This window comes from Nycticebus coucang, chromosome 5, assembly GCF_027406575.1.
Source record: "Nycticebus coucang isolate mNycCou1 chromosome 5, mNycCou1.pri, whole genome shotgun sequence".
NCBI lineage: Eukaryota > Metazoa > Chordata > Mammalia > Primates > Lorisidae > Nycticebus > Nycticebus coucang.
In genome coordinates, this window is record NC_069784.1 from 50,710,085 (window position 1) to 50,736,462 (window position 26,378).

General features: G+C 39.5%; 1 protein-coding gene across 14 annotated transcripts in view; it reads right to left on the bottom strand.

The window, feature by feature from the left end:
- PDE4DIP (phosphodiesterase 4D interacting protein) overlaps window positions 1-26,378 on the bottom strand; it is a 291,845-nt gene that overhangs the window by 82,169 nt on the left and 183,298 nt on the right. For 10 of the 14 annotated variants that reach the window (XM_053592792.1, XM_053592798.1, XM_053592791.1 and 7 more), the window contains exons 1-13: window positions 22,231-24,011; window positions 13,778-13,909; window positions 12,941-13,060; window positions 12,619-12,711; window positions 12,280-12,492; window positions 10,606-10,764; window positions 9,259-9,372; window positions 8,922-9,059; window positions 8,010-8,189; window positions 6,772-6,966; window positions 5,395-5,562; window positions 5,144-5,225; window positions 1,354-1,445 (exon numbers count right to left, since the gene is read on the bottom strand). In XM_053592792.1, the coding sequence (XP_053448767.1) occupies window positions 1,354-1,445; window positions 5,144-5,225; window positions 5,395-5,562; window positions 6,772-6,966; window positions 8,010-8,189; window positions 8,922-9,059; window positions 9,259-9,372; window positions 10,606-10,764; window positions 12,280-12,492; window positions 12,619-12,711; window positions 12,941-13,060; window positions 13,778-13,909; window positions 22,231-23,355 (2,811 nt within the window). In that variant the 5' untranslated portion in view covers window positions 23,356-24,011. Of the gene's footprint in view, window positions 1-1,353; window positions 1,446-5,143; window positions 5,226-5,394; window positions 5,563-6,771; window positions 6,967-8,009; window positions 8,190-8,921; window positions 9,060-9,258; window positions 9,373-10,605; window positions 10,765-12,279; window positions 12,493-12,618; window positions 12,712-12,940; window positions 13,061-13,777; window positions 13,910-22,230; window positions 24,012-26,378 lie in introns of those variants that run through there. The other 4 variants (XM_053592789.1, XM_053592797.1, XM_053592788.1 and 1 more) reach the window with 3 other exon arrangements.

A 26,378-nucleotide genomic window follows, 5' to 3' on the forward strand; every position in this document is an offset into this window, starting at 1 on the left:
CATACTAATGTACACAGCTATGGTTTAATAAAAATAAATAAATAAATAAAAAAGAATCCAGGGCAGCGCCTGTGGCTCAGTGAGCAGGGCACCGCCCCTATATGCCGAGGGCGGCAGGTTCAAACCCAGACCCGGCCAAACTGCAACAAAAAAAATAGCCGGGCGTTGTGGTGGGTGCCTGTAGTCCCAGCTACTCAGGAGGCTGAGGCAGGAGAATCACCTAAGCCCAGGAATTGGAGGTTGCTGTGGGCTGTGTGATGCCACGGCACTCTACCGAGGGCAATAAAGTGAAACTCTGTCTCTACAAAAAAAAAAAAAAAGAATCTGGTGCTGCTGGCAGATCTTCTGATGTTGATGCCACAATAACGTGGAAGTCCTTCGTTTTAGTTTGTGACTCTGCTGTGACCCTGATGTTTCTTCTATGTCACAGCTGGACACGCACCTGGCTGTACAGGGAACCCCGATGGGAGGGATTCTGCAAGGCTGAGAGGCCTCTGCTGAGAAGATTTGACTCTATTGCTACAAAGAGTCAAAGCACAAGGTGAGAAAAATTATTGGCTCTAGGAAGTATGTGAAGTCATAAAAAACTTGAGTTTAAATCTTAGCTTTAGCATTTATTAGTTATTTAAAACAATTAGTGTTTCAGCTTCTTCCTCTGTAAATGAGAGCCAATACCATTCATTATGTGTAAAGTTGTGAGCATTAGCACTAACTTACATACTTAGCAAAGTGCCCTGCATGTGAGTACTCAGTAAAGACTGATTATACTCAAATTTCTCAGATTATGTTTCTAACTAATTTCATGGATTTAATGGCATAATTCTAAGTAGCAATTACATAGCACTTCCTTTTTTCACAAGTGCTTTACAATTACTTTATTCCAGTTACCAATAGGTAGAGAAAGCTGTGTTGTTTCAATATTTAAAAAGTTGTAATGATCCTCACAAAAACAAGAATATCTTGTGTAGATAATGTATATATAAAATGATTTATATTTCTGAAAAATATAAGAAAAAAGGCATACCTCATATTATACTTGAAGGATCACAGGCAGTCCCCAGGTTATAAATGAGATAGGCTCTGTAGGCTTGTTCTTAAGTTGAATGTGTATGTACACTGGAACAGGTACATTTACCTATTACCTACAATAGCCTTCATTTGTAACACAAGTCGTATATATAGGATAGATGTTTGCAATTGAGGACTCACTGTAACAGCCTCCATTCATAAGCATGAGTTGTTCGTTAGTCTGATGTTTGTAACTCAGGGACTGCCTATATACTCTCTTAAATATAAACCACTGTAAAAGAAGAAAATAGAAATTTAGAAACTAGGCTTGACTAGAAAACTCACCTGACTTTCTCTTTCTTTTTTGGCCATGAGTTCAAGTTCTTCTTTGGCATTACTCAGTTCTTTTTCCAGCCCTGCAACTGTGTCCAAGTCTTCTAAAATGAACACACAGTAGTAGTTTTAATCACTATTAACATCATGTATCTCTGGTGCCTCATTTCTTAGGAATTTACTATGGGTACATTCCAACAATAAATAAATATACACATATGTACACAGGTTGCTCTTTGAAGCATTATTTTTTATTTATTTATTTAGTTAGTTTTTTGAGACAGAGTCTCACTATGTCACCCTTGGTAGAGTGCCATGGCGTCACAGCTCACAGCAACCTCAGACTCTTGGGCTCAAGCAATTCTCCTGCCTCAGCCTCCCAAGTAGCTGGGACTACAGGTGCTATTTTTGCAATTTTTATTGTTGTTTAGCTGGCCTGGGCTGGGTTCAAACCCACCACCCTTGGTGTATGTGGCCAGCGCTGAAACCACCGTGCTACAGTCGCCGAGCCTGAAGTATTATTTTTAACAGCAAAATACTACAACCAATCTATATGCCATAAGGAAGAGACTGAATAAAACACAGTATATTCACACAATAGTACTATATAAGAAAGAATACAGTCTTTATAAACTTACATGGAATGATTGTGAAGATATGCTAAGTAAAACAAGCTAGGTGCAAAAGAATTCATCTACTGTTGTACATTTTATATTACGAAAAGGGGGAAGAAAGAACAACACATATACATCAAATGTACGCAGATGACTTCTTTGCTTATTTTTGCAAAAAGATATACAGAAAGGACAACCAGAAATAAAACTGGTTACCTTGAGGGAATCAGTGGAAACAGAAGAAGGAATGGGGAAGTAGATAGGACTTCTTTATCTTTCTATTTGAATTTTGAACTATGTTGACGTCTAATTTTTAATATGTTAGTTTTGACAATAAGGGGGGAGAAAGTCTAAAATTGAATACTAACATAAGTAATCCACATAGCAAATAGATAACTACCCAGGAGATAATCAAAAAATTAATCCAAATGTTTGAACTCAGTACTCTCAGTAGGACAAAAGGGATTATAAAGAAATCTTAAACATTACTTAATAGATTTATTGTTGACAGTGATATTCAAGTAGCAATTCTGAAACTATTGTTGCATACTGTGTATTCTGCAAATGTGTAAATATTCTGAAATACAGTAGAACCTCTGTAAGTTGACCAGCCACAAGTCTGCTAACAAACACGTCAATATACAGAGATGGCCAACATAAGGAACGTCCATCCAGTACATGTGATGCATGTCTGGTCTATGAAAATTAGATCAACTTAAGGAGGTGTTGAATGTAGGGAGGTGGTCAACTAAGGAGATTCTGCTGTATATTTATATGCAATCCAGGGCTATCAATGTTGGAAGAACAGAGATACAAATATAAGTGAGGGAAAGAACCTATGCTGTTAAATTGGAATTAGAGGGCTTGGTGCCCGTAGCACAGTGGTTACAGCGCCAGCCATATATACCAGCGCTGGCAGGTGTGAACCCAGCCCAGGCCTGCTAAACAACAATAACAACTACAACAAAAAACAGCCAGGTGTTGTGGCAGGCACTGTAGTCTCAGCTACTTGGGAGACTGAGGCAAAAGGATCATTAAAGTCCAAGAGTTAGAGGTTTTCTGTGTGCTGTGACTCTTTGACTCTGTCTCAAAAAAAAAATAAATAAATAAATTGGAATTAGAGAAATCAGTGAATACTTAACATTGCCAACATGATTGAAACTGATTATCATGCACTGAGGAAGATGTCAGCCGTATAGAATTCCTGCCAACAGTGTGTAACTTGAATCTAACCATGAGGAAGTGACTAGCAGTAAATGGAGGAATATAACCTGGCTTCTTAAAAATGCCAAAGTCACAGAAGACAGAAAAAAGCTAGAAAGCTGTTCTAGATTAAAGGGCACTAAAGAGACATGACAACTAAGCACAACGTGTGATGCCTACAGGGAAAAAACAAAGTAATTCAGAGAACATCATTGTTACAACAGGAACGCTGAGTGCGGACTGTATGTTAGATGCTAAGGTTAATACTGAGGTTAAATTTCCTGAGTATAATAACTATATTGTAGATAAGTAGAGGAATGCTCTTGCTCTAAGGCAGTGGCTTTCAACCTTCCTAATGCCACAGTCCTTTAATACAGTTCCTGTGGGTCGCGACCCATAGGTTGAGAACTACTGCTCTAAGGAAAAACTTAAGTAGTTAGGAATTAAGTGTCATGACTTTCGTTTTTATTTTAGAGACAAGAGTCTCACTTTGTTGCCCTCGGTAGAGTGCTGTCACAGCTCACAGCAACCTCCAACTCTTGGGCTTAGGCGATTCTCTTGCCTCAGCCTCCCAAGTAACTGGGACCACAGGCGCCCACCACAAAGCCCAGCCATTTTTTGTTGCAGTTTGACCAGGCCAGCTTTGAACCCGACACCCTCGGTATATGGGTCTGGCGCCCTACTCAGCCACAGGAACCACCCTGTGTCATGATGTTTTTAAGAAATCCTCCAATAATTCAGGAATTTCCTATGTGTGTGTACATGGAAAGAAATAAGGCAAATGTGGAAAAACATTAACAGCTGGTGAATCCAAACAAAAATTTACATGGATGTTGGGTTTAATATTTTCACCACTTTTCCTTAGATTTGAAATTGCCAAAAACAAAAAACTGGTGAAAAGTACATATTTTTTAAAAGGCAAATTGGGGATAAATTAAACAAATTTAACATTCTTTACTGTTTGACAAGTACAAAGTTTTCCTACTAGAAGGTGAGTACTTACAAGATGTTTCTATGTAATTCTCTAATTTCCTACCTTATAACATAGACACAAAGTTTCTCCATTCTTATATTAAATTTTAAAAAGTTAATTTTCCAAGTTTGTAACTTTTCTTACCACAGCACTATAATCCCTCACATCATTAATCATCACCACCATCTGCCTGGAACCACCTAGGTAATATTTTCTAGAAGCTATCCCCAAATAGCAACTTTTGCTCTGTGAAAGTCAGAGACTCCAATCCAAGGTATCCATTTGCAGCTCTTCTCCCACTGTGCATAGAATCATCTTTAGAATTCTAGACTAATTAGATGCCTAGAATCCAGGCTGCCAGTTGGATGGGGCTGAGCTTGGCAAATAACTCAACGTATGCTGCATACCTACACCCTTATTACACTTTAATGAAGGTGATATTAAGTTATAGTGAGTAGCTCCAGCCTTGAAAGATACCCAGAAGAATGTGCCAGCCCCACAGGCCTGGTTTGGAAGCACTATCTTTTGTATTTCTGAATCCCGATAAAGCTATCTGAAAAGGAGAATCAGAATACAGTTTTCCTGGGCCAAACTATGAACTCAGGGCAATAACTTCAGTTCAAAATAAGGGCAAGTTTTCCTAGAAAAGACATGTTTTCAGCCTTTCAAAATCCACTTATTTTTTCCATTAAGGTAGGAAGAGAAGGAAAAAAACAGAGGTCCCAGCAGTGCCTGTGGCTCAATGAGTAGGGTGCCGGCCCCATATACTGAGGGTGGTGGGTTCAAACCTGGCCCCAGCCAAACTGCAACAACAACAACAACAAAAAAAAAAAAAAATAGCTGGGCGTTGTGGCGGGCTCCTGTAGTCCCAGCTACTCGGGAGGCTGAGGCAAGAGAATCGCCTAAGGTTGCTGTGAGCTGTAACACCACAACACACTACCAAGGGTAACAAAGTCGGACTCTGTCTCTAAAAAAACCAGAGGTCCCAACATGAAAAAAATTTGATACTCACCTAATGTGGACCTGGGTATGCTAGCATCCTCTTTGGCAATCAGTGAAGTGCTACCATCTCTGGAGGGTAGTTGCACTGAACCCTAAAAATTGGAAGAGTTGGGGGAGTTAGGAACATGCAGAAACTATGATCACAATGATGGGATTGGGAATAGTCTTGTACAATTAATATTAAAATGATCACTCTTACACCTCAAATGTAAAAAGGAAATGCAGTTGGCATAGTTATCGGCTTAAGTCTATAATTCTTACTTGATCAGTCTGCTCTCCAAGAGGGGGACCAATGGAGCCAACTTCAGCTTGTTGGTTAGAGGTGACTCTTTGGGATGTCATGAAGTCTTTCCCTCCTAAATATTGGCGTAGGGCCTGTAATTCTGAATTTCTTTCCATTAGGGCTTGTACCATCTTTTCTGTAGTAGCCTAATAAAAACAAATCACAAATAACATTAAAAAGATACTCTAGGAACACAAAATTTGCATTCTGGTATTATTTCTTAAAAGTCAACCATTTATTAAAAACCCAGTGGGACCCTAAGAAATAGTTTCCCTGCTTTCAGTTTACAGGGAGAAACCTGGTCCACAAATGAAAAGTGGGTCTATCCATGGCAGAATACTGAAAAAAAAAAAATACTGAATATAACATCACAGATAAGAGAATCTGAAGGTTCTGCTAGAACTCCATTAGATTAAAGTGTTAAAATTTTGATTTGAAATAGGTAAGAGATGTCTTTTTTTACTCTGGGAAAGCTGCTCCTTTGGCCTGGATTGCTCTTCACGGCAACATTCCCCTGGTTTGTTTCCCTCAGATCCCTGCCAAATGTCATCTTATCACCTTGGCTTCCCTGCACATCCTATCTCAAACAGCCATCTCATTGGAACTCATTGGGATACTGAGACGGGACGATTGCTTGAGCTTGGAAGTTCAAGACCAGCCTGGCAACACAGCAAAGAAAAAGAATGTAGCTTCCTCCAGAAATTAATCTAACCAGAGAGAATATTCTGAGCTACTGGTCCCTGAAATGCAGAACAAGTCAACTAACAGTCTTTAGCCTTGAGGAGAAAGACACATAGAAATGAGAAAAAAATAAGAATTTACTTTTCAAATAGTTGTGCATCATTAGTTTGAGATCAATACCCCATATTATTATAAGATTACTTGGTATACTTAGTTCCATTCATGATCTTTGAAAACTATAATCATTTTTCCTCTTAAATAACTCAAGATTTTAAAAAATTAAGTGAAAATATATTGAGTGTAAGTTTTCCATCATCTTGGCTGAGAATACAATATATCACTCAAGTCTTGATAATTTAGCATTAAAATCAAAACACTTCAAAACCCTATACTTGTTTCTCTCAAAGTGATCAGATCATTAAGAAAAGAAAAATGTATTTAGTGAAGTTAATGAATACACGTACTGTTTTAACATCTCTCCAAATGCAGCGTATTCAAATGTTTCTTTGATGATTGATGTAAAACTGTGGTCTAGTTAATAAATTGAAGGAAAAAAAACTAATAGAGCTGACTATAAAATGATATAAATATGTGCACATTATAAGACTCAAATGCTTCCTATTTGCAGACTATAAATACACTGCTATTTTTCTGGTCTGTGCATTAGTCCTTACTTGGCTTTCCTGCTCCCTGGCACTCACGGACTGAAGCAGGCCTTTAATCTCCATTTCCTGTTCCACAGCTTGTTTGTTTCGGTCACTTAGAAGGTCCTGCAGCATCCTTTCCTTCTGCTGTAGACGCTGCCATAGCTCTTCCGCTATCTCCCTCTGCCCTGGTCCGAGTTTGCAGAGCAAGGTTGCACTAAGATCCTAATACAGGGAACACATTATAAATTTCTGGAGAAAAGAACAACAGAATCGCGTAAGCCCAAGAGTTAGAGGTTGCTGTGAGCTGTGTGACGCCATGGCACTCTACCCGAGGGCGGTACAGTGAGACTCTGTCTCTACAAAAAAAAAAAAAAAAAAAAGAATTGCCTCTACTACATACATATCAAAGGGCTAATCAGTATCTACTGTAGAAGAAAAGGCTGTGAGATTCTTGAGAGTAGAGATTATTTTTTTTACTCATTTTTGTTTTTCCAGGTCCAGCACAGGCCTGGCACACAGAAGGCTATGAATACATGTTCAGGGAGTCAATACTAAGAAGACAGAAAATGACCTATAGTGACAACTTACATACAGTTTACTGAAGTAAGTTCCTTTCCTATTTGCTTAGGACACATAATAATTAATTCTAGGGGAGAATAAATGGACACTTAGTTGATGTATTTCATTTATTTTCTCCCCACTGTAACTTCATTGAGGGAGCACAAAATGATAAGCTGAAAGAAATAATGAACATTGTTCTTATTAGCATGGTGACAGTTTCTGTTTCTATACTGAGAGATAGTATATGGTGAGTGAAAATGTGGAGTCCTACTGCCCAGGTTGAATACCAGATCTGCTACTTACTAGTTGTGTTACCGTGCATGAGTTACTTAACTTAGAGTCTGTTTTCTTGTCTGTAAAACAGGATAAATAACTGTGTCCCTGATAGATTTATGAGGAGTCAATGAGTTAATATCCACTAAACTCTAAAAACAGTACCTGACTCAGCACGAACCCTATGACTAAAGCTATCATATTATGATGTATTTTTTGGATTTCATTAATCCTCACATGACTTGAGAAAGATAACTGCAACCTTAATTTCACAGGTTCAAAGAAAAAGTCTCGGTGAAAGTCAATGATTTATTTGCCCAGGTGCAGAACGGAATTACACTTGGGTCACTGGCCTCCCAGACCTCAAGGGTACTACTCCAAGGCCGAGATCACATAACCACCAAACCAACTGTTTTGAACTGAAGTCTTGCCTCCACTTCTTTGTTCCTGTCATGCAGAGACGTCTGTAACTGCTCAATGATACTCTCTTGTTGCTTCTGCCAATGGCTAAACTTGGTTTCCATTTCTTCTTTCAGCCACTGGAGGTTCTGACAGGTAGTAGTTAACTGTTCCACTTGCAGGCCTTTGGCCCTCAGGAGACTCTCCATACTCTACAGTCACAGAGAGAGCAACCAGAAGTCTGAGAGTCACTCCATACTCCTCAGGCTAAACAAGAAATCAGACCCACCTCTACATTATCTCTTAAATTATCTTCTATCAACGTTTTTGCAAGAGAAAACTTATTACCCAATCTAACAATTCTAATAGTAACCTGTTTTTTGTTTTTTGAAACGCTTATCTAGTTTGTGGGGAGGTAAATACAGTAAAGTAGTATTTTGGAGGAAGTATATATAATAGAAATTAAAGGACTTCTTTAAAAAATGGTAGATGGTTAGACACATGAGTTCTAAAATAATATGCAAAAAAGGCCTATAGTACACGTTAATAAATAAGTGTTCTTCTAACTATGGCAATACATGGACATGTATATAACATTAACATGAAAAACACAATATAGTAATTACATAAGCACCCTGACAATGCTTATGTAAAAATATGTGTGTATTGATATGTCTGTAAGAACAAAGATTAGAAATATATAAATATAAATCAATGTTTACTGTTTCCCTGCACAAAGTTCATAATCTAAAACAAAGCAAAAGTGCTAAAACTTCTTACTTTCTATTATAAAACAATGAAATTAGTGACTGTTATTTCCATCTTTGTTTTGTTTCCTCTTACAAATGCTGTGGTTTTCAGAAATAATGGAAGGGGGTCATGCTTCAGGCTCAGAGTAACAAGCAGGAGAGAAGTACCACACCAGTGGCAGATTCTGCTTTTACCTGCATTGTAGCTTCACTGGAGGAGAGGACACCACGCAGTCTCTCTAGGTCATGATCTCGCTCTCTCACAGCAAGATGAAGCTGTCGCACTTCTCTTTCTTTTTCTTCTAGAGCAGAGAACTTTTCATCGATAGCCCGCTGCAAGGAAAACATACAAATCTTAAAACTCCGTAAGATTCATTATCCTAACCACCCTTATTCAAAAAGATTCAAAATATGAATAAATGGAAAACCAAATCCCAAAAGCATCAAATTAAGTAGACATGAATTTCTATAATAGCTATGTAGATAGAATAATCCATAGTACCGTGAGCAAAATCAGGCAAAATCAAAATACCTCCAGAGCAACAGCTCTATCCTGTATTCGCTGCCGAAGTTTCTCAAGCAGCATCTCATTTGCTTCAAGGGTTTTGTCTGAGTTCCCTCGATACTGGAGGAGCTCCTGAAGTTCCTAAGAACATATTTTCCTTTATTCATTTATCCAATATTTCTCCAAAACATATTTTCCTTTATTCATTTATCCAATATTAACTGAATTCCTACCCTTTGCCAAATAATTTATTTAGGATTAAAAACAGTGTGATTGTTCTTCTCAAAAGGAAGGCATGTAGCAGAGACAACAGGCAGGTAAACTATTGACTATTCTGCAACATACACAACACACAGAACGGTTAACCATTCTGCAGCATACACCTGGTGGTAGGGATGAGAGGTACACCGCCTGGCTCTGCCTGAAGATGTCAGTACAGATGTCAGTAAAGACCCACAGAGCAGGTAACACACTGAGTCTTAAAAGGACTAGGTGGATTTCTCAAGTGAAGAAACAGTAAGGGTGTATCAGAGAAAAAAAAATCTACGTATCCAATGTACTCAGTCCTACTATGAAACTAATTTATGGCTTTCACATGAAAGCTATAACCCAGTTATAACCTAAGAATAGGGGGAAAGGGGAAAGGGAGGGGAGGGAGGGGGGAGGTGAGAGGAAGGAGGGTGGGAGGAAGATGCGGTGCATCTTACAAGGGTATATGTGAAACGTAGTGAATGTAGAATGTAAATGTCTTAACACAATAACTAAGAAAATGCCAGGAAGGCTATGTTAACCAGTGTGATGAAAATGTGTCAAACGGTTTATAAAATCAGTGTATAGTGCCCCATGATCGCATTAATGTACACAGCTATAATTTAATAAAAAAAAAAAATCTACGAACAATATATACATTATGAAAAAAATTGAATGTTCTGTGAAATGTAAGAGTTTAGAGTAGGTAGTAGAATGGATCGCTCTTAGTGCCCTACTTTTCCCTAAAACTTTCCTCCTATCATCTAAATTACTCTGCAGAAGTTTCCAGATTGTCTTCACATAAATCATCTGAGAGCAGAGGGCAAATCTCTTTGTCTCCTCAACACCTAACATAGTGTCTGACTCACAGAGGTGCTTAATAACTATTTCCTGAATATTTACTGCTTAAATCTTTCAGGTCTGTACATATTATTTCTTACACTTGTTGGTTAGTACCTTAAATCACAAATTATGTTTTCTATTTTTTTATATCCTACTGACTCCTACCTGTCAGCATTCCACATGCAGCAGGTACTGAACACAGGTGGAATATTATCTTGACATTGTAAGAACAAATTTCAGGCCTCTGTAAGCCTAGTTTGTGCTGAAACTATGTAAACTCACCTGAAGCAGCTGCTCCTTGTGACTCAGACTGTGTTTTAGGCGCTGAATGTTTTGTTCCTGAGTTCTCATCTCATTGTGTTTTTCAGCCTCCAGGGTACGGAGCTGTTGACACTTATACTGCAATTCTTCTTGCAGCTGCTGCAAGGCTTTGCGCAATTCCTAAATTAAACACGTGACCTTTTTAAAGCAAATCTAAAATTTTCACATGGTCTTTAGATTCACGGCATAAAAAGGAAACAAAGAGTGGCCATAAAGTCTATTTTAAATTGCACACAAACTTTATGGAACTCTGTATAAAGTAGCCAAAAGTGCCATTTTTTAAATTGCTATACAAATTATTATACATGCATCCAGTAGGAAGTGGAAAATTATGAAAATTGTGGATAGGGGTAGGAAGTAAATTTGATATTATAGTTCAATACTTATTTTTTGGTTTATAGAAGATCTACATAACTACTAAATGGGACTTTTCCCACTGTAAACCTCTTTTACTTTAAAATAAGCTCAGAGAGGAACTATTTCTGTCATTCTCTTTTCTAAAGAACTCATGCTCTATCATTCATCTTTCTTAATTTGCCATTATAACATTTTTCTAATAATGAAAGAAGTAATCTTTAAACCATGTTACTTTAGACAGTCCTTAAAACATATATTTTCATCAACTACACAAAACTTAAGAAAATGTTTCCTTTAGATAAATAAATAACAAAAAGTTAAGAATTATTCCCACCCCCATCCCTGCTAAGATCTCTGAAATTTTAATACTTCAAAGAAAAAAGTCAAGGTCAAAATTTAATCTCTAAACTATTAAACCAGGGAGAGCCTTCAAAACTTACATTTCAAATCTGACTGTTAAACAGCCTAAGAAAAGAGACCACAAAAAAGGTCTTTTAAATGTTGCTGTAATCTAACAAGATAAATGGACCACTTGAGAATTACGTATTTTGCTTTTCAAAAAAATCCATGGCTAATTGTGTGCACCATTTCTTTTACCTGATCTTGGTTGTTCTTCCCCACTTTTCTGTCTGGCTGACATTTATCCATTCTTCAAGAGTAATATTAGATATCTCCTCCTTCAAGAATCTTTCCCTGACGCCCTTCCTCAGCCCCTCCTACTTATTCCTATAGGACCCTAAGCATACATCCCTCTCAGTGTTTACCACAATGAAATTCAGTTTCTGTGACTCTTTCATACTAAATTATAAGTAACTTAAAACAGTAAGGAATCTGTGTAATTCATCCTATAGTTCCAGAACACAATCCAATATAATAGGCCTCAGTCATCCGCATAAGAAATGTTCTAAGACCCCCAGTGGATGTCTGAAACCTTGAATAGGACTGAACCTATATAATGCTATGCTTTTTCCTATACACATACTTATGATAAAGTTTAATTTATAAGTTAGGAACAGTAAAAGATTAACAATGATGCCTAATAATAAAATAGAAGTACTATAACAATATTCTATGATAAGACTTAAGGAACTGGGGTCTCTTTCTCAAAATATCTTCACATTTTGCAAGCACAGCTGACCACAGGTAACTGAAACCATAGAACGTGAGACCTACGATGATTGAACAAATGACTCGAGGGTTCAATACAAACTGTCCTGCTAAAAAGTTATCACAGGGGAAAAGTCAGCATTTAGGGCTACAGAATGGTTAATGATTTACCTGGTTATGCTTCCAAGTCGCCTCTTTCAGCTGTTCTGTCTCATGTGCTGCAGCCTCTACAAATTGCACACATCTTTTGGCATCAGCCAGTTGGCGTTCTTTCTGTCGTACCCCATTCTGGAGCTTCTGTATCTCTAGCTGGCTGCAGAATAAAGCACTCTGAAGATCAAGCACAGCTACCTGCTGCTGAGCTGGAGAAGAACCATCTGAGCTCTGAAAAGAGAGTAGAAATCAAAATAAGGAGGGCAAGAATATACACGTGAAAAGACAAGTCCAGACTGTAACTGAGAACGGCACATCTCCCACTGGACTCTCCTCCTTTGTGTGGCCCTCACGTACATGAAGTTGTCCAAGCTGGCTCTGGTGCAGTATTTCTTGAAGCTTAGCCATTGTGTCATTTTGCCCTTCAATCACCTGGTACAATTCTTTGATCTGAAAACAAAGGGAATACCAAACATATTAACAACTAAATATAAATCCCATTATCTCACTTGTACAGATTTTAGTAACAGGACTATTCCAAAATACCAATTTAGGTTAAGCTACATTTGTTCTAGGTTAAGATCTGTTAGTCTGACAATATCCATTTTTATAAAACATAAAATACTTGTCTTCATTGACAGGACCAATTATTTCCTCATAAGACTGCAAAATATTTTACCTCACTTTCCCTGCTTTTTAGAGTTTCCTTGATACTCTGGATTACACCATCTTGCTTCTGAGATGACTCCTGAGCAAACCTTAGTTCACAGCTCACTTCATTAAGTTTCTCTTGAAGAATCTGAATTCAGCAAAGAGAAGCAGTTTTTTAGGTCAATGATTCCTTTTAACCTCGAATGCAACCATAAAATCTTTGTATCTAGGGTAAAGATTTCTTAGGAAATAATTATCTTGTTATTTTTCCCTACATACTGTAACCATTAAAGTCCTAAGTGAATCACTAAGACAAACTAACCATAAAAATGAAATACTTCCTTCAGTACCCAATTGCCTCAATTCTCATGCACTGTGCCTTCTCTGCAAGAGCAGCTACACTAGGCACCTATCCACATGGATCACCTGCACATCCCTTACACAAATACCAAGGAGTTTCTGCTGTCTAGTACAGGACGGGAAATTACAAGGGGACACAAGGCCAGAAGTTCAGCATCACAAAGTGTGGCAACTTACACAGACACTAAAACCCCTGGTCAACCCAGGGTAACAAGTGAGGCTAAAATCAAAAACAAATCTCCTATCTCGGTTCCTTTTAAAGATTATATGCACTTCTTAATCACGTATCTGAAAAGCACTAGAAATTATGATTTGTGCAGAGTAAGCTAAAATCTGGAGGCAAAATAAAGGAAAGAACTATAATTTTGAATGAATTATTCCCTAGAGTACCAGCAGTGCACAGAATTCATCTTCCATGTCCTGCTAAGGTTAACTGACTCAGATGAGAGCCAGTCACATCCTCCGGAAAACCCTGTCATCTCCCAAGGCACAGTATTGATCATACCTTGCTGCTGGCTTCTCTTTGCTGGATTTTTTCCTGGAGTTCTGCCAAGTGGGAATCGGACACAGACTGTTGAGTTATAGTGGTCTCATTTGAATTCAACTGCTGTTGTTTGAGCAACTCTTCAGTCATGGGCTAGGAAAAAACAGCAAGACAAAAGTTGAGCTAAACACAGCCAACAACAAATTTTACTTTTATCTTCAAATGTCTGTGGCATCTTTTGCTGGAGATATAGAAACCCAGAGTTATTACACGAATTATCAGTCTGAAGTTCTGAAGACAAGCCTGTTCCATATTAAGAGCACCAATTCACCTTTATTCTTACAATGTTTCCTAGCTCAGCTTCATCCCATCTTTCCCCACTAATTCACACAGACACTACATCTTCAGTTACAGCAAATAATTCAGAGTTTAAAGAGGAGGGAATTTAAAAAGGAAATCCTTACAATGGCCAAGCATTTATCTCATTTTTAGTAAGGGAATTGAAAAGGCATATGATTAAACTTAAACTATTCCTAAGAAATGAAAAGTTATATTCCAATTACCTTTCTTACAACATACCTGCTTACACTGGAAAAGTTGGCAGATTTTGAATACGGACTAATAATAGATATAGTACTTTATCGATACTAAACTTCCTAAATTTAGTTAATTATACTTGTAGTTATAAAAAAGATGTCCTTAGAAAATACGTGCTATTTAAGGTAAAGGGGTAAAATATCTGCTACTAATTCCCAAATGTTTCAGATTATTTTTTTAAATAATGTGCATTTACGGAGAATGGGAGTGAAAAGACAAATGTGGCCAAATATTACCAACTGATAATATTTGGGAGGTCTGGTACTTCCCTTACAATATCTCCATAGATTTAAAACTATTTCAAAATTAAAAAGTTAAAAATAAATGTAAAATATATATGCCTATTTAGAGTAGATTAATAGCACAAACCTGGAGAAATAATCCATAGTGGTCTGGGAGGGTGATATGTTTTCTAGAGAATCAACTCACTAAAACTATCTAGGAGGAAAAAATATACGTATTATTTATATATGGGACAATTGATCAGACTATGATAAATTTATTGAACTATACCTAACAATCATTATAAGCTAAAAATGTTAAAATAAAACTTTAGGAATTCATTGAATCCCATCTAACCCCTCCATGACTCCTTCCATTCCATTCAGGAATATAAATTCATTAGGAAGAGAAAAAAGGCAACATTATTATTCATTTTTTCTTTCCCTTATACTTTTAAACTTTGATTACTATCTTCCAAGCAGTGGAGTTACTACTTACCGCAAATCCTTTTTTGCAAGCAACTGACTGCAAGCATAAAAATTTCAGAAGAAATAGCTTCTCTATCCCCCAGGTGCTTTTCATCAACTTCTCTAACATCTATTAAATGCTTTGCATACATGAGGCACCGTGAGGAACACAATGCTGATGAGAGTATGGTTCTGACTCCCACCAGTCTCAGTCTACTGAGAAGGAAGTTGCATCATGAAAATATAGAGAAAAACATTCATTTCAGCTGCAAGTACAGGAAAGGCTTCTGGGAAGACACTAACTTTAACCTGGCTCTAAGAAGAAGGCCAGATCTTGGACAGTGTAGGCAGAATGAACAATCAATCAAAGTATATGGCTAATCAATATAAAATGGTGATTTCCAATAACATTTTTGTGTGTGTGAAAAACCTTAGGCAAATTTTATTTCTCCAGGAAGAAAGTACCATGTAAATCAGCACTTAAAATTAAAACTGTGTAAGTTTGACAGCACCATAACAATCGTAACACCTCCACACAGTGACAAAGACCACAGGACCAGCACACAAAATCATATTTGTCTAAATTTATCACTGTGTATGGTGATAAAAACTGGAAAATAAAAATAATAAACTCCACTAAAGTATTCATGAAAACTTGGTTGTTTGGCTGTTTAAACAGCTGACATTCTGCAGTCTAAGGATGTAAAACTGGTGTTCAGCTGTGAGATCTGCTTAAAAATCTTTTAGATCATATACTTTTTAAAATAAAGAAATCAGTACATATTGTCATAATGCTTTCCAAAGTGTATCTTCATTTAAGTTTGACTTATTAGTGGATCCTAGAGGAGAAGCTCTTCTGGAGGAGAGGGCCCACGTCCAGTTCAGCAGCACCTCCAGCTCCTGGGACTTGTCCTCCATCCTCCTAGGACAGTATGTGGATTTCGATGTCTTCTGATAAGAGGTCAATGAACTTCCTATCAGGGACTCGAAGCTGTCTTTGGTGGAAAACTGGTCCTTGATGAACATCATCTTGTAGCAGTCTGAGGCCACACCATCACCCAGAAGCACAGCAGGTCCTCTGACAGCAGTATGGTATTGGGCCAGGAGTGGGGTGTACCTCACTCCTGCAGGATGCTGGGGTCCAGTGGCTGCTGTGCCTGCTCATTCCTCCTGCTGTACAGGATGGCCAGCACCACACTGGCCACCACCTGAGGCTCTGAAACTGGGGTGCTGGGTTGACCAACGTATACCAGTCCATCCTGCTGTCAGCCATGAAGTGTGTGGTATTAAGCTGTTCCTCCTGCTCAATGATGCCATCCATGATCCTCCTCCCAAGCTGGCAGAAGGCTGCTGGCTAGACTTGCAAGCCACACTGGCCTCATGGGACCCCTTTCTCCCTTATCCATGTGGTACCATTGCAGGCTGCATTGGGCTTTACCTGTGTCAACACATGGCAGCCGATTTGCCTTGGGAGGGGGTGAGAAGCACCCTGCACGGAGCGGTTTTCTGTGGGAAGGTGGCAGGAAGGCTTTTTTTTTTTTTTTTTGAGACAGAGTCTCTGATCTATCCTCTGACTCAAGTCCAGTGACATCATCATCTCACTGCAACCTCAAACTCCAGGGTACATGTGATCCTTCTGCTGCCCCTGTCACCTGCATAGGTGGGACTACAGGCACTCACCACAACACCTGGCTAGTTTTCCTATTTTTATTAGAGACAGGGTCTCCGTTTGGCTCAACCTGGTCTCAGAACTCCTGACCTCAAGGGATCCCCCCACCTTGGTCTCCCAGACAGCTAGGATTATGGGCATGAGCCACTGGGCCCAGTGTGCTTGGATTATCTTTATAAGTAGAGTGACCATATGTACTACTTTATTAAGAGTTGAAAGAGTACAATTAAAAAATGTGTTCAGGCAAAAGGTATAACCAGAGATTACCACTGGAAAACCTGGATATTTTATTAGCCTGGTTTTAAGTCTGTAGTCTTTTCTAAAATTGGGCTTTACTACAGAAAAAGTCAAAATCTCAAAATTCTAAAAGGCAAGAATATCGAAGAGGTACCAAGAAATATTCTCAATTATAAATAAGATAAAATAAAAATAATCGCAAAGGTTCTGACAATTTGGCTCCTCATAAAGGAACCTAGATTTCTGATATTACCCTACAGGCTGGACTGCACTACTTACTTAGAAATGAGAATAAATATGACCCACTGGCTTTTAACATACCTATTACTAAAATCAGTTATCATATAGCATATTTTTCCTTCCATTCACTCAACATGTATCTGTTGAATGCTACATATAGTTCTAAAGATAAAGTATCATACAAGACAAAGTTTCTACTCTCCTGAAGCTTCTATTTTACAGGGGTTGGAGTGGGGAGCTACAAAATAAAGAAACAAGGAAGTACACAGTATCAGACAGTGGCAAGCCCTATGCAGTAAAACAGTTAAGCTTGATAAATTGGTGGTTAAACTACTCTAAATTGCTTGATCAAAGGAAAGTATGAGGCAGCATTTAAATGGAAACCTTAATGAAAAGGAGCCAGTCCTGCAAACAGCAACAGAACAATCAGAGCAGAGGGAACAGCTAATGGAAAATAAGCCTGGGAAAGTGAAAGGCCTATGTGGCCATAGTAGTACTTTGTAATAGAAATGTGAGCCATGCAAATGCCATTTTTAATTTTCTAGTAGCTTCATTGAACAAGATAAAAAAAAAAAAAAGGTAAACGTAAACATTTTATCTAACCCAATATATCCAAAATACTATTATAAACATATAATATAAAAATTATTGAGAAACTTTACATAAATTTTCATACTGAGTCTTTGAAATTCAAGGTATATTTTACACTCACAAGCACCTCTCCATTTGGACTAGCCACATTTCAAGCGCTCAATACTTCCTAAGGCTAGTGGCTGGCTAGCTGGATAGCATAGGGCATACGGGAAAGGGGGATATATGTAACACATGAGAAGTAGAAAAGTGGGCAGAGGCCAGGTCACACACACTTCAGTAAAGCAGGCTTAATTAACTTGGGTTTCATTCTAACTGAAATGAGAATAGACTGCAGTGTTTTTAACAGACAAGTTTTCAAAAGGTCACTCTGCAGTGGAAGGGTTGTTGGGGAGCCCTAGTAGCAGCAGAGACTAGTAAGAAGGCTGCTGCAGATGGGCAGTAAAAGGTTAACAGTGGCTTGGCTGCAGTGGTGGTAGTGAAGGGGGAAATGATGGATTTGAATATGTTTTCAAAGCACAGTTTATAGGACTTTCTAGTGGACTAAATGGGGGAAGGGAGGTGATGACTTCTAGAAAAATTATTTGAGATAATTCCTTCCCCTAAAGCAATGTGAATTATGTCACACCATTAGAGGTAACTTATTTTAATAGATATTTATAATTCTGATAAATTTAGTATTTGCTTAATAAAATATTCTATGAAACTTGTCTTTTTCCTTCCTCAGTGTAAAGCAGCAATAACATCTACTGTAAGATATTTTGAGATTTAAACTATAAGAAGCAGAATTTTTTTAAAAATAACTTCAAGTGTAAAAGAGCAGAGAAGGTGATAATATTTATTCACTTTAAACCAAAAAAATCTTAGAACTGTGGAGGAAACATTATAAACGAGCCATGATCCAATCATATTTTACAGATGAGGAAATGGAAACTTAGAGAAGTCCAAGGTGAGATCTAGAAAAGGATCCAAGGTTTGAGCCCACCACCCTCGGTATATGGGGCCAGCGCCCTATCCACTGAGCCACAGATGCCGCCCAGATGCTTCTTTTTCTTAATAATTTATTATTTTACATCTCAGAAAAATGTTCTTACAGTCTGCCAAGAGAGCACATAGCAAGTTCCACTGAGTCCATAGCTGATAGTGAATTGTTGTGATGTATGAAGTATGTAAACCAATCCCTCTTATGATAGTGTAGTGCATGAAATAATAGCTGTTTGGTAGAATCAATGTCACTCTCCAGACTATCAGCTACTATTAATAAAATCATGTAATGATAATATAATTTTAAATTCACTTTTGACTTACAGTTAGGACAAATGCTTCCCAGCATCAGAAGAGATTTGCTTCCAGGCCTAATACTATACAAATGTAAGACCTTTAGGCTAAAGGACAGTAATTGAGATCTTCTGGGTTAGCAGCATTTTTCTTGGCACATTCTAGTTCTCACAGCAGTGAGTCATAGATCTCATCGTGCTATAATTTTCTATCCTATTTCTAATAATAGGACGACAGACAAGAACCATCAACCTGCATAAAAATAAAGGTCTAATCTTTGACCAGTGTCTAATGCCACACCTTCCAAAGGGCCTGATCTACTTAATATAGCTGAGAAAGGGATAAATGTACCATAATCACAAAAGAGCAGACACTGGCATTGCACGGTTTGGAGAGAAGATCTCCAGCTCTTTGAATTTAGATAGAAAGGGAAACTGCACTTGGGCCAGAGTGCTCTGAATTGGTTGTTTACTAAGGGACCACACCCCTCCTAGCATAGCTTTTCCAGTTTTGGACCAGATAATAAAGGAAGAAATGATTAGCAAGAATAAGGCTTCAAACCTTTCTTTAGATATCTGAACAACTTTGGGGTCTCAGGCATAAATTCTACAGCAGGCAAATAAATCACTGCATAATATCAGAAAATCAGTAAGCAGGAGAACCCTACTTTTGGGCTTTTACTTTAACAGAAGAAAGCAAGATGAAAGAAAGAAAAAGAGAGGAGGAGAGGTAGAGGGAGAAGAGGGGAAGCAATTGAGAGGAATCCTGAAGTTGATATTTAATAGTGTATAAATACAGCAAGTGGAGGATTAAACAAAGGAATCAAAACGACCTTTCAGAACAATCTCACCCTGTAGAATAACAGTTTTTCTTCCTATTTGTAGAATTTAAATGAATTTTTTTCTTTCATAGCTTTTTGTTTCACAAATTAAAAAGAGAACCACCCATAAGAATTTCCATTATTTGTAATCTTTGCACATTTGTTCAGAGAAGCAGACAAAAGCCAGACTGCCATTGTCCCACCTAGCACTGGTTTTACCATAAAGCACAATAGCTTTTAAGAATCTTAAGTCAACCAGATTTAAACAACAGATCAACTGTCCCAAATGCACATTTTATTAACAAACACATTGAACCTACTTTATCTTCCTATTTTCCCCAAATCCTAAATTATTAGAGAAAATGGCATAATAACTAAACACTATCTTTATTGAAGCTGAGTTTATTTTAATCCCTACTCCTAATTTTTATTATTCTAGCAAAAGTAAATAATGTAAGCCAGGTCACAGAAGAAAGGTCATACAATACTATTTTAAAGCTCTAATGTCCACATTTCTGTGAAGTAAAGAGACTGGTAAAGATACAGTTACTATAGTTTACATGTGCTCATACAGATGACAATTTTCTTCACATAATCCCAAACAATAATCCCTCAGAATCCTTAGGTTAGAGAAAGAGGGCTCTTGGTTTAAAATAAGTACTTAATTAGGCTTAGGCACCACTTTAGGCAAGGTAGTTTATGTGTAGAATTAAAGTGCCTTGGCTGAGAATGGTTGGAAATCTTCGGCTCTGAATGGGCTGTTATTTAAACCATGAGATTTCCATATATCTAAACTGAGAGACTACCTAAGATTTTTAAAATCCTCCCCAACTATAAACTTTGCTGAGTCAAAGCATCAAAAGAGAGTATTTTAATTTAAATATGGAGGAAAAAACTCCTCCTGGTTTGCCTGTAATTTTCTAAGTGTTTATGTAACATTCTACAATACTGGCCGTATGTATTTGAAGGGAGGAAAAGTTTATTTCCCAGTCACCCTGCCCAGACTACTTTTAGATCCCTATGTGAAAACATGTTTAATTAGTAACATCTACCTCTAGTCTCAGAAATTCTGGAAAGGCCAAATTCAGCCGAGGCTCCACTAGAATAAGAGGAAACAGAAAAGTGCACAAGTGTCACAGGCATGCTACATTTAACATTTCACACAAGTGAAAACACAGTGATTTTACTTTCCATAACATTTTCACAAATGCTGTTTCTGATAATTTTGCGTAAATTTTAGAACTTTCTCCCATTTTCTCCCAAAGTTTTTATTGTGATATAAATTATATATATAATAGAACTACTTTTCAAAAATTTCACATGACAATCAACAATTTATCAACCTCAAAATTTCTGGAATTTTGCAGGGTTTCCAAAAATGCCTTCTAGATTGTCTTTGTATCACTAAAAAAAATCTGCATTAAGTGGAACACGCCAGAATGTTTCACAAAGTTAACTGAATCTAGCCTTTACTGTTGCAGAAGTAAAACAGCATTTGTCAGGTCCCTATATATATATAGGCTGGATTTAAAAGGCTGGCTTGAATTCAATTGAGCAGACATGATCAACTGCCATCTTCCAATCCTTAAGAATTCAAAAGTGTGATGGATGAAACTCTATCATCCAAGAATGTGTGAATCCTTTCCTAATATCAAATTATCTTCTGTAGTGCTCAGTAGACAAAACAGCTGTGAAGAGTTGTCACCTTAACATTTTTAGTGACTATACTGCACTTGAATCCCTGTCTCTATTATGAGGAAGTCGTCATTAATCCTTAAGTGATCTACTAATTACAATATTGCTCAGATGTTGTAATACATTCTTGGTGGATTAGTAGATTTCCCCAAAAACTTTACCATATGCCCTAATCATTTTGAGGCCTTTTAAGGATGAAAGGCTGAATGCTATAGAGAGAACAAACTAGAAAACTAAATCCCTTACAAAAAGCCAGTGGGAGAAAACATCTATAAATCTAAAAACAAAACAAAAACAAAAATGGGGAAAAAAGCAGGTTAGAGGGAACGTTCTACTACCAGGAATGGGATTAAATGTCTTCTTTTTATAGAATAAAAATGAATTGTGAATCTATCTTTTTGTGTTAAAAGGCATATATTTTGATAATGAATGGGAAGGTCAACAGATAATGTTACAAAAAGGATTGCAAAAGGCAAATTATCTGAGTATTAAGCACATTTACTAAATCGCACACAGCAAAAGGTGCAATAATTGGACTCAATAATTAATTTGCTTAAGTCTAGAACATTATTAGCCTCCACCCAAAAAGAAATCATGTGAAGCCTGAGACCACCTGGTTATTACCAAAAAGGTACCGTTTTGTCTCCATTTTGTATACCTGGACCCGGAGTGGCAAATATTCTTCACAGAGATCATCCCACAGTTCCTGCAGGTCTGAAATCTCCAAGGGATAACTCACGGGCGTCCTGTAAAGGGGTTTCAAAGACCTATTTTGGAAACCGGAACTAACACCATGGGTCACGATATGGCCAGGCTTGCCTCCAGGTGGGCTGGATTTCACAGGAATAGGAAGTTTGCTCCCTCGGCGGCTCTGGATGGGCTTATAATCAAGACCTTTAATCATGCTAAGAGCTAGCTCCAGCATGTGATTACACAAATGCTGTGGAGCCTGTTCATCTGAACAAGAGTCACACTTTCCAAGTTCCTTTGCACTTCTCTCTGTCTCCTCATCCTTCTGTTGTGGAGGACTAGCCTGGACACCTGCGTCCAGAGATTCCACAGAAGAACCCGGGGTCTCTTCCTCCATGCTTTCTCCATCTGGGGGTACCTTCGTGCTCGCTAAGTCCGGCGGCCCAACCTCAGACAACGCTGGTTCTTCAGTGCAAATGCTGGTAGACCACCTGCTAGAAGGGCCACAGGTGATACTTCGGGCCACCTTTCTAGGCACCTTACAAATGGCTTCATAGTCAGAATCAGCAACCCGCAGAGCTGCACAACCACGGCATCTCCTGGGCCGGTTTCCAGACCCTTCCGCAGCATGGCAGCTGTGTGGCTCCTGAATCTGCTCCTCACTTTCTACCCAGCACTCAAAGCCTGAATAGGCAAAGTCTTCCTGGAGCAGCGCAGAGTACCTCACATCGGGTAAGACCGACATGTCAACCGTCCCGTTCCCGGCCTTGGGCTCCGAGCCAGAGTCATCGTTGTTCTTCCGATACATACTGGCGATGCAGAATTTGAGGCGATCTTTCTCCAGCAGCAGCTTCTGCAAGCGTTCGATAGAAAGGGCTTCGATCCGGGCAATGACGGTGTCGAACCTATAGATCCGATCAAGCATGAAAGCACACTTGCTGCAAGCAAACTCGGCTTTGCCATCGCGGGAGACATCCTTGCCCAGGACGTGCGAAAGCAGAACCTGGAGGTTGAGCTTAGACGCCGTGTGGAAGATCCAGCGCCGCTGGTTTCCACACAGCTCCCGGGCACAGATCCTGCAAATCTCTTTCATCTTCCCTGCTAGCGGGTGCCGAACTTCCCAGGGACGCCGGCGGCAGCTGGGTGCTCACCCGCTGGCTGTTGGCTGCGCCCGGGCTCCCGCAGCGGTGCTCTGGGGTCGCCTGGCACAGCCGGACCAAGTCCCGCTTCGCAGGGGCGCACCTCGACCACCGCGCGCCGGGCTCCGGGTACCAGCGCGGCAAGCCCCGCCCCTCAGGCAGCGCGCGGGCATGGAAACTCCTCAGGGGATGCTGAGCGACAGCGGCGCAGGCCGCGCTCGGGCCCTACCACGTCCCCCACAGCTGTGTCTCCCGCCAGACGCCGCGTCCTCAACGCCCTCCCCAGCTGGCAGGCCGGGTTCCCGGAGCGCCCGCGCCCGCCCGCAGCCCACGCAGAACCTCGGAGGCTGAGGATCAGATTTCAAAATGGCGCCGCGGCCCAGAGCCTGCGACCTGCGCGAAGCTCCCCTGGGAGCTGTAGTCCCCGCGGCCGGTTCTGCGCATGCGGACTGCGGGTGCGGCCCCTCGCCCCAAATCCAGTCACCGCTTCCCTCGGTGGGCGCAGACTCGGCTCACAGTGGGTATGGAGTGGTGAGCTGGCAGGGCGCTGAGCACACCCAGGCCACTTTCATCTGAGAGCTCACCTAAAAGGCGCATTAATCCCCTCAAGGATCCTCCCACCTCCCTCCCGGATGTCACCAGGCTCCTTGTGGGGAGGAGAAAGCCGACTCCCCTCCCCGGTGTCCTCGGGCAGTGCCACGTACGCTGGATGGAACAGCCTGGCAGCGCCGCTAGGTACAGCTGCAGCCGCCTCCTCCCGCCTGCGGCCGTCCCGCCTCCCTCCCCGGGGCTGGGTTAGAAGGCCCTGGGAAGTCGGGGAGGGTGATAGCCCGCGGACCGGGCGGAGGCTCGGTTCTGCCCTTCTGCTGCAGAGTAGGACTGTCCAGAAAAGAGGCTAAGTGCTTCTCCCTCGAGGTTGGGGGTTGGAGGGAGGCTTATCCCTGGGTGACTTGCACTCTGCAACAAATCAAGACCGGCACAGAGCAGAGAAAGAGTCCAGCAAAACCATGGGAATGCATCTGGGTAACCAAGATTTTGAAGATAATAGAAGAGAAATGGGCTTTTTCAAGAATGTAACCACCTGAGAATAGATTACCATCACCGAATTATTTTTCAGGCACAGGTAAACTACGTCCTTATTTTAGGGGTGGGGAGGGTAGACGTACGCCAGCACGAAAGACTGAGCTGCTCGGAGCGGAGCCCAGGGTGTCGGCGAGGAGTGCTCCTCTCTTCAGAATTAGGGCTGGGAGTTTCACTGACTTCTCTTAGTACCTTGTAAAAGTCAATCCCTTGATCTTGGGTATGGAACTTGGAATGCACGCAAAGAGGAGGGAAGCCGGATCCCTGACTGGGTGGAATGCAGGTACCACTGAGCATAGTAAGGAATTATCTTCTTGGCTTGAGAGGCCTGCAGACACGAGTCTAGAGAAGCAATCAGAAATCACTTGAAGTCCCTCAGAACAGGATATTTCTCACTTCAGATCATGCTAAATTTTACTATTTTGTAAGACCAGCAACATCTAAGTTTTTCTGAACCCGGTCAAAGCCCGTACTCCTAGGAGACATCTAAATGCCTTCTGTGAGAGCTCATAATAAAACCCCGAATTTCTTATTGCAGATTGTATGAGATGACTTTAGGGAAACACTTTACAGTGTTTAGGTCATTAATAGTATATAATATTGTTATTTTAATACAACAATGGAATATGGAATGTTTTAAAGTAATTTTAAAACATTGTGGGGCTCTGCAGACATAGATTGTATTGATCTCTTATTTAATCACCATTGTAAACGAGAGAAGGGCAATCCTTAGAGCTTTGGGTTTAGTAGGCTACAGAATTTTGCATATGTAATTTCATCTAATACGCATATTCTGACCCTAAAACCAAGAATGTAAAATAGAGTTCCAAGTAATACCACAACTGATGTTTTTCAGTATTTTTGCTTGCCTCTAGATATGTAGACTTCAAAGTCAGGAGAAATTAAGCAACAATCTGGAATCTATAGTAATGTGTAGAAAGGCAAGGAGTTTCTGCACTCACCCAGACTGATGGACAGACTGCCTTCCAAGACTTTACCCTTTTGTACCCAGTATTGTCTTAAAGAACAGAAGGACTAAAGGATCCCTAAAGTGCAAATTAAGACATTAATCAGGGTCTCACCTTTGACAATCAATGCAAGCCACATTTTCCTGTTGGGAAAACCCTAATAAAACAAAGTGCCTTTCAGGAGCAAACCCTGAATAATACTTTGTATTGTTCTCTGTTCCTTAATAGAATTTTACATCTGACTAACAGCCTCCAAATTTTAAAGCTCAGGTAATGTCCAAAGGGAATATATACTAAGTTGTTAGTAGTGGTTATGTCTGGAGAGTGGAATTGTGGATATTTTTTTTCCACATTTGTTTTCTACAATTTTCTACAGTATGTATTGCTTTTGTGGTAAGAAAAAAAGAATATTTACTTAAAAAAAGGTGCAATTAACCCCGTTAGGCCTCATATTCCATTACTAAAATGATGGTGATGTAGGAGTTATTTATATACCACTATGCAAGGTCATCACTGAGGTCTGACTTTTCACACGTGGTCTGCCTCCTAAGGGTACATGTTATCACCAGGTGCAGAGTTAATCATCACTGCAGATAGTGGCATGCTGGGAGTTTGTCAAAAAGTCATGCAAAAAATTCAAAACTTTGAACTTCTGACATAAATGGGTTAAATGCATTTTAGTATATTGATACAATATAGTACTAACTGGCAGTTAAAAAGAATGAACTCAGATACATGCAACATGGATGAATCTCAAAAACATGTTAAATGAAATAAGTCTTAAGGAGTACATCCTTTGTGATGTGCAATTCCATTTATTTGAAGTCTAGCAACAGGAAAAAGAAATCTATAGTGATAGAAGTCAGGAATTGGTCAAAGGGTAAGAAATAAGACTCCATTCCTGGGTTGGTGAGCATTTAGGCTGTTTC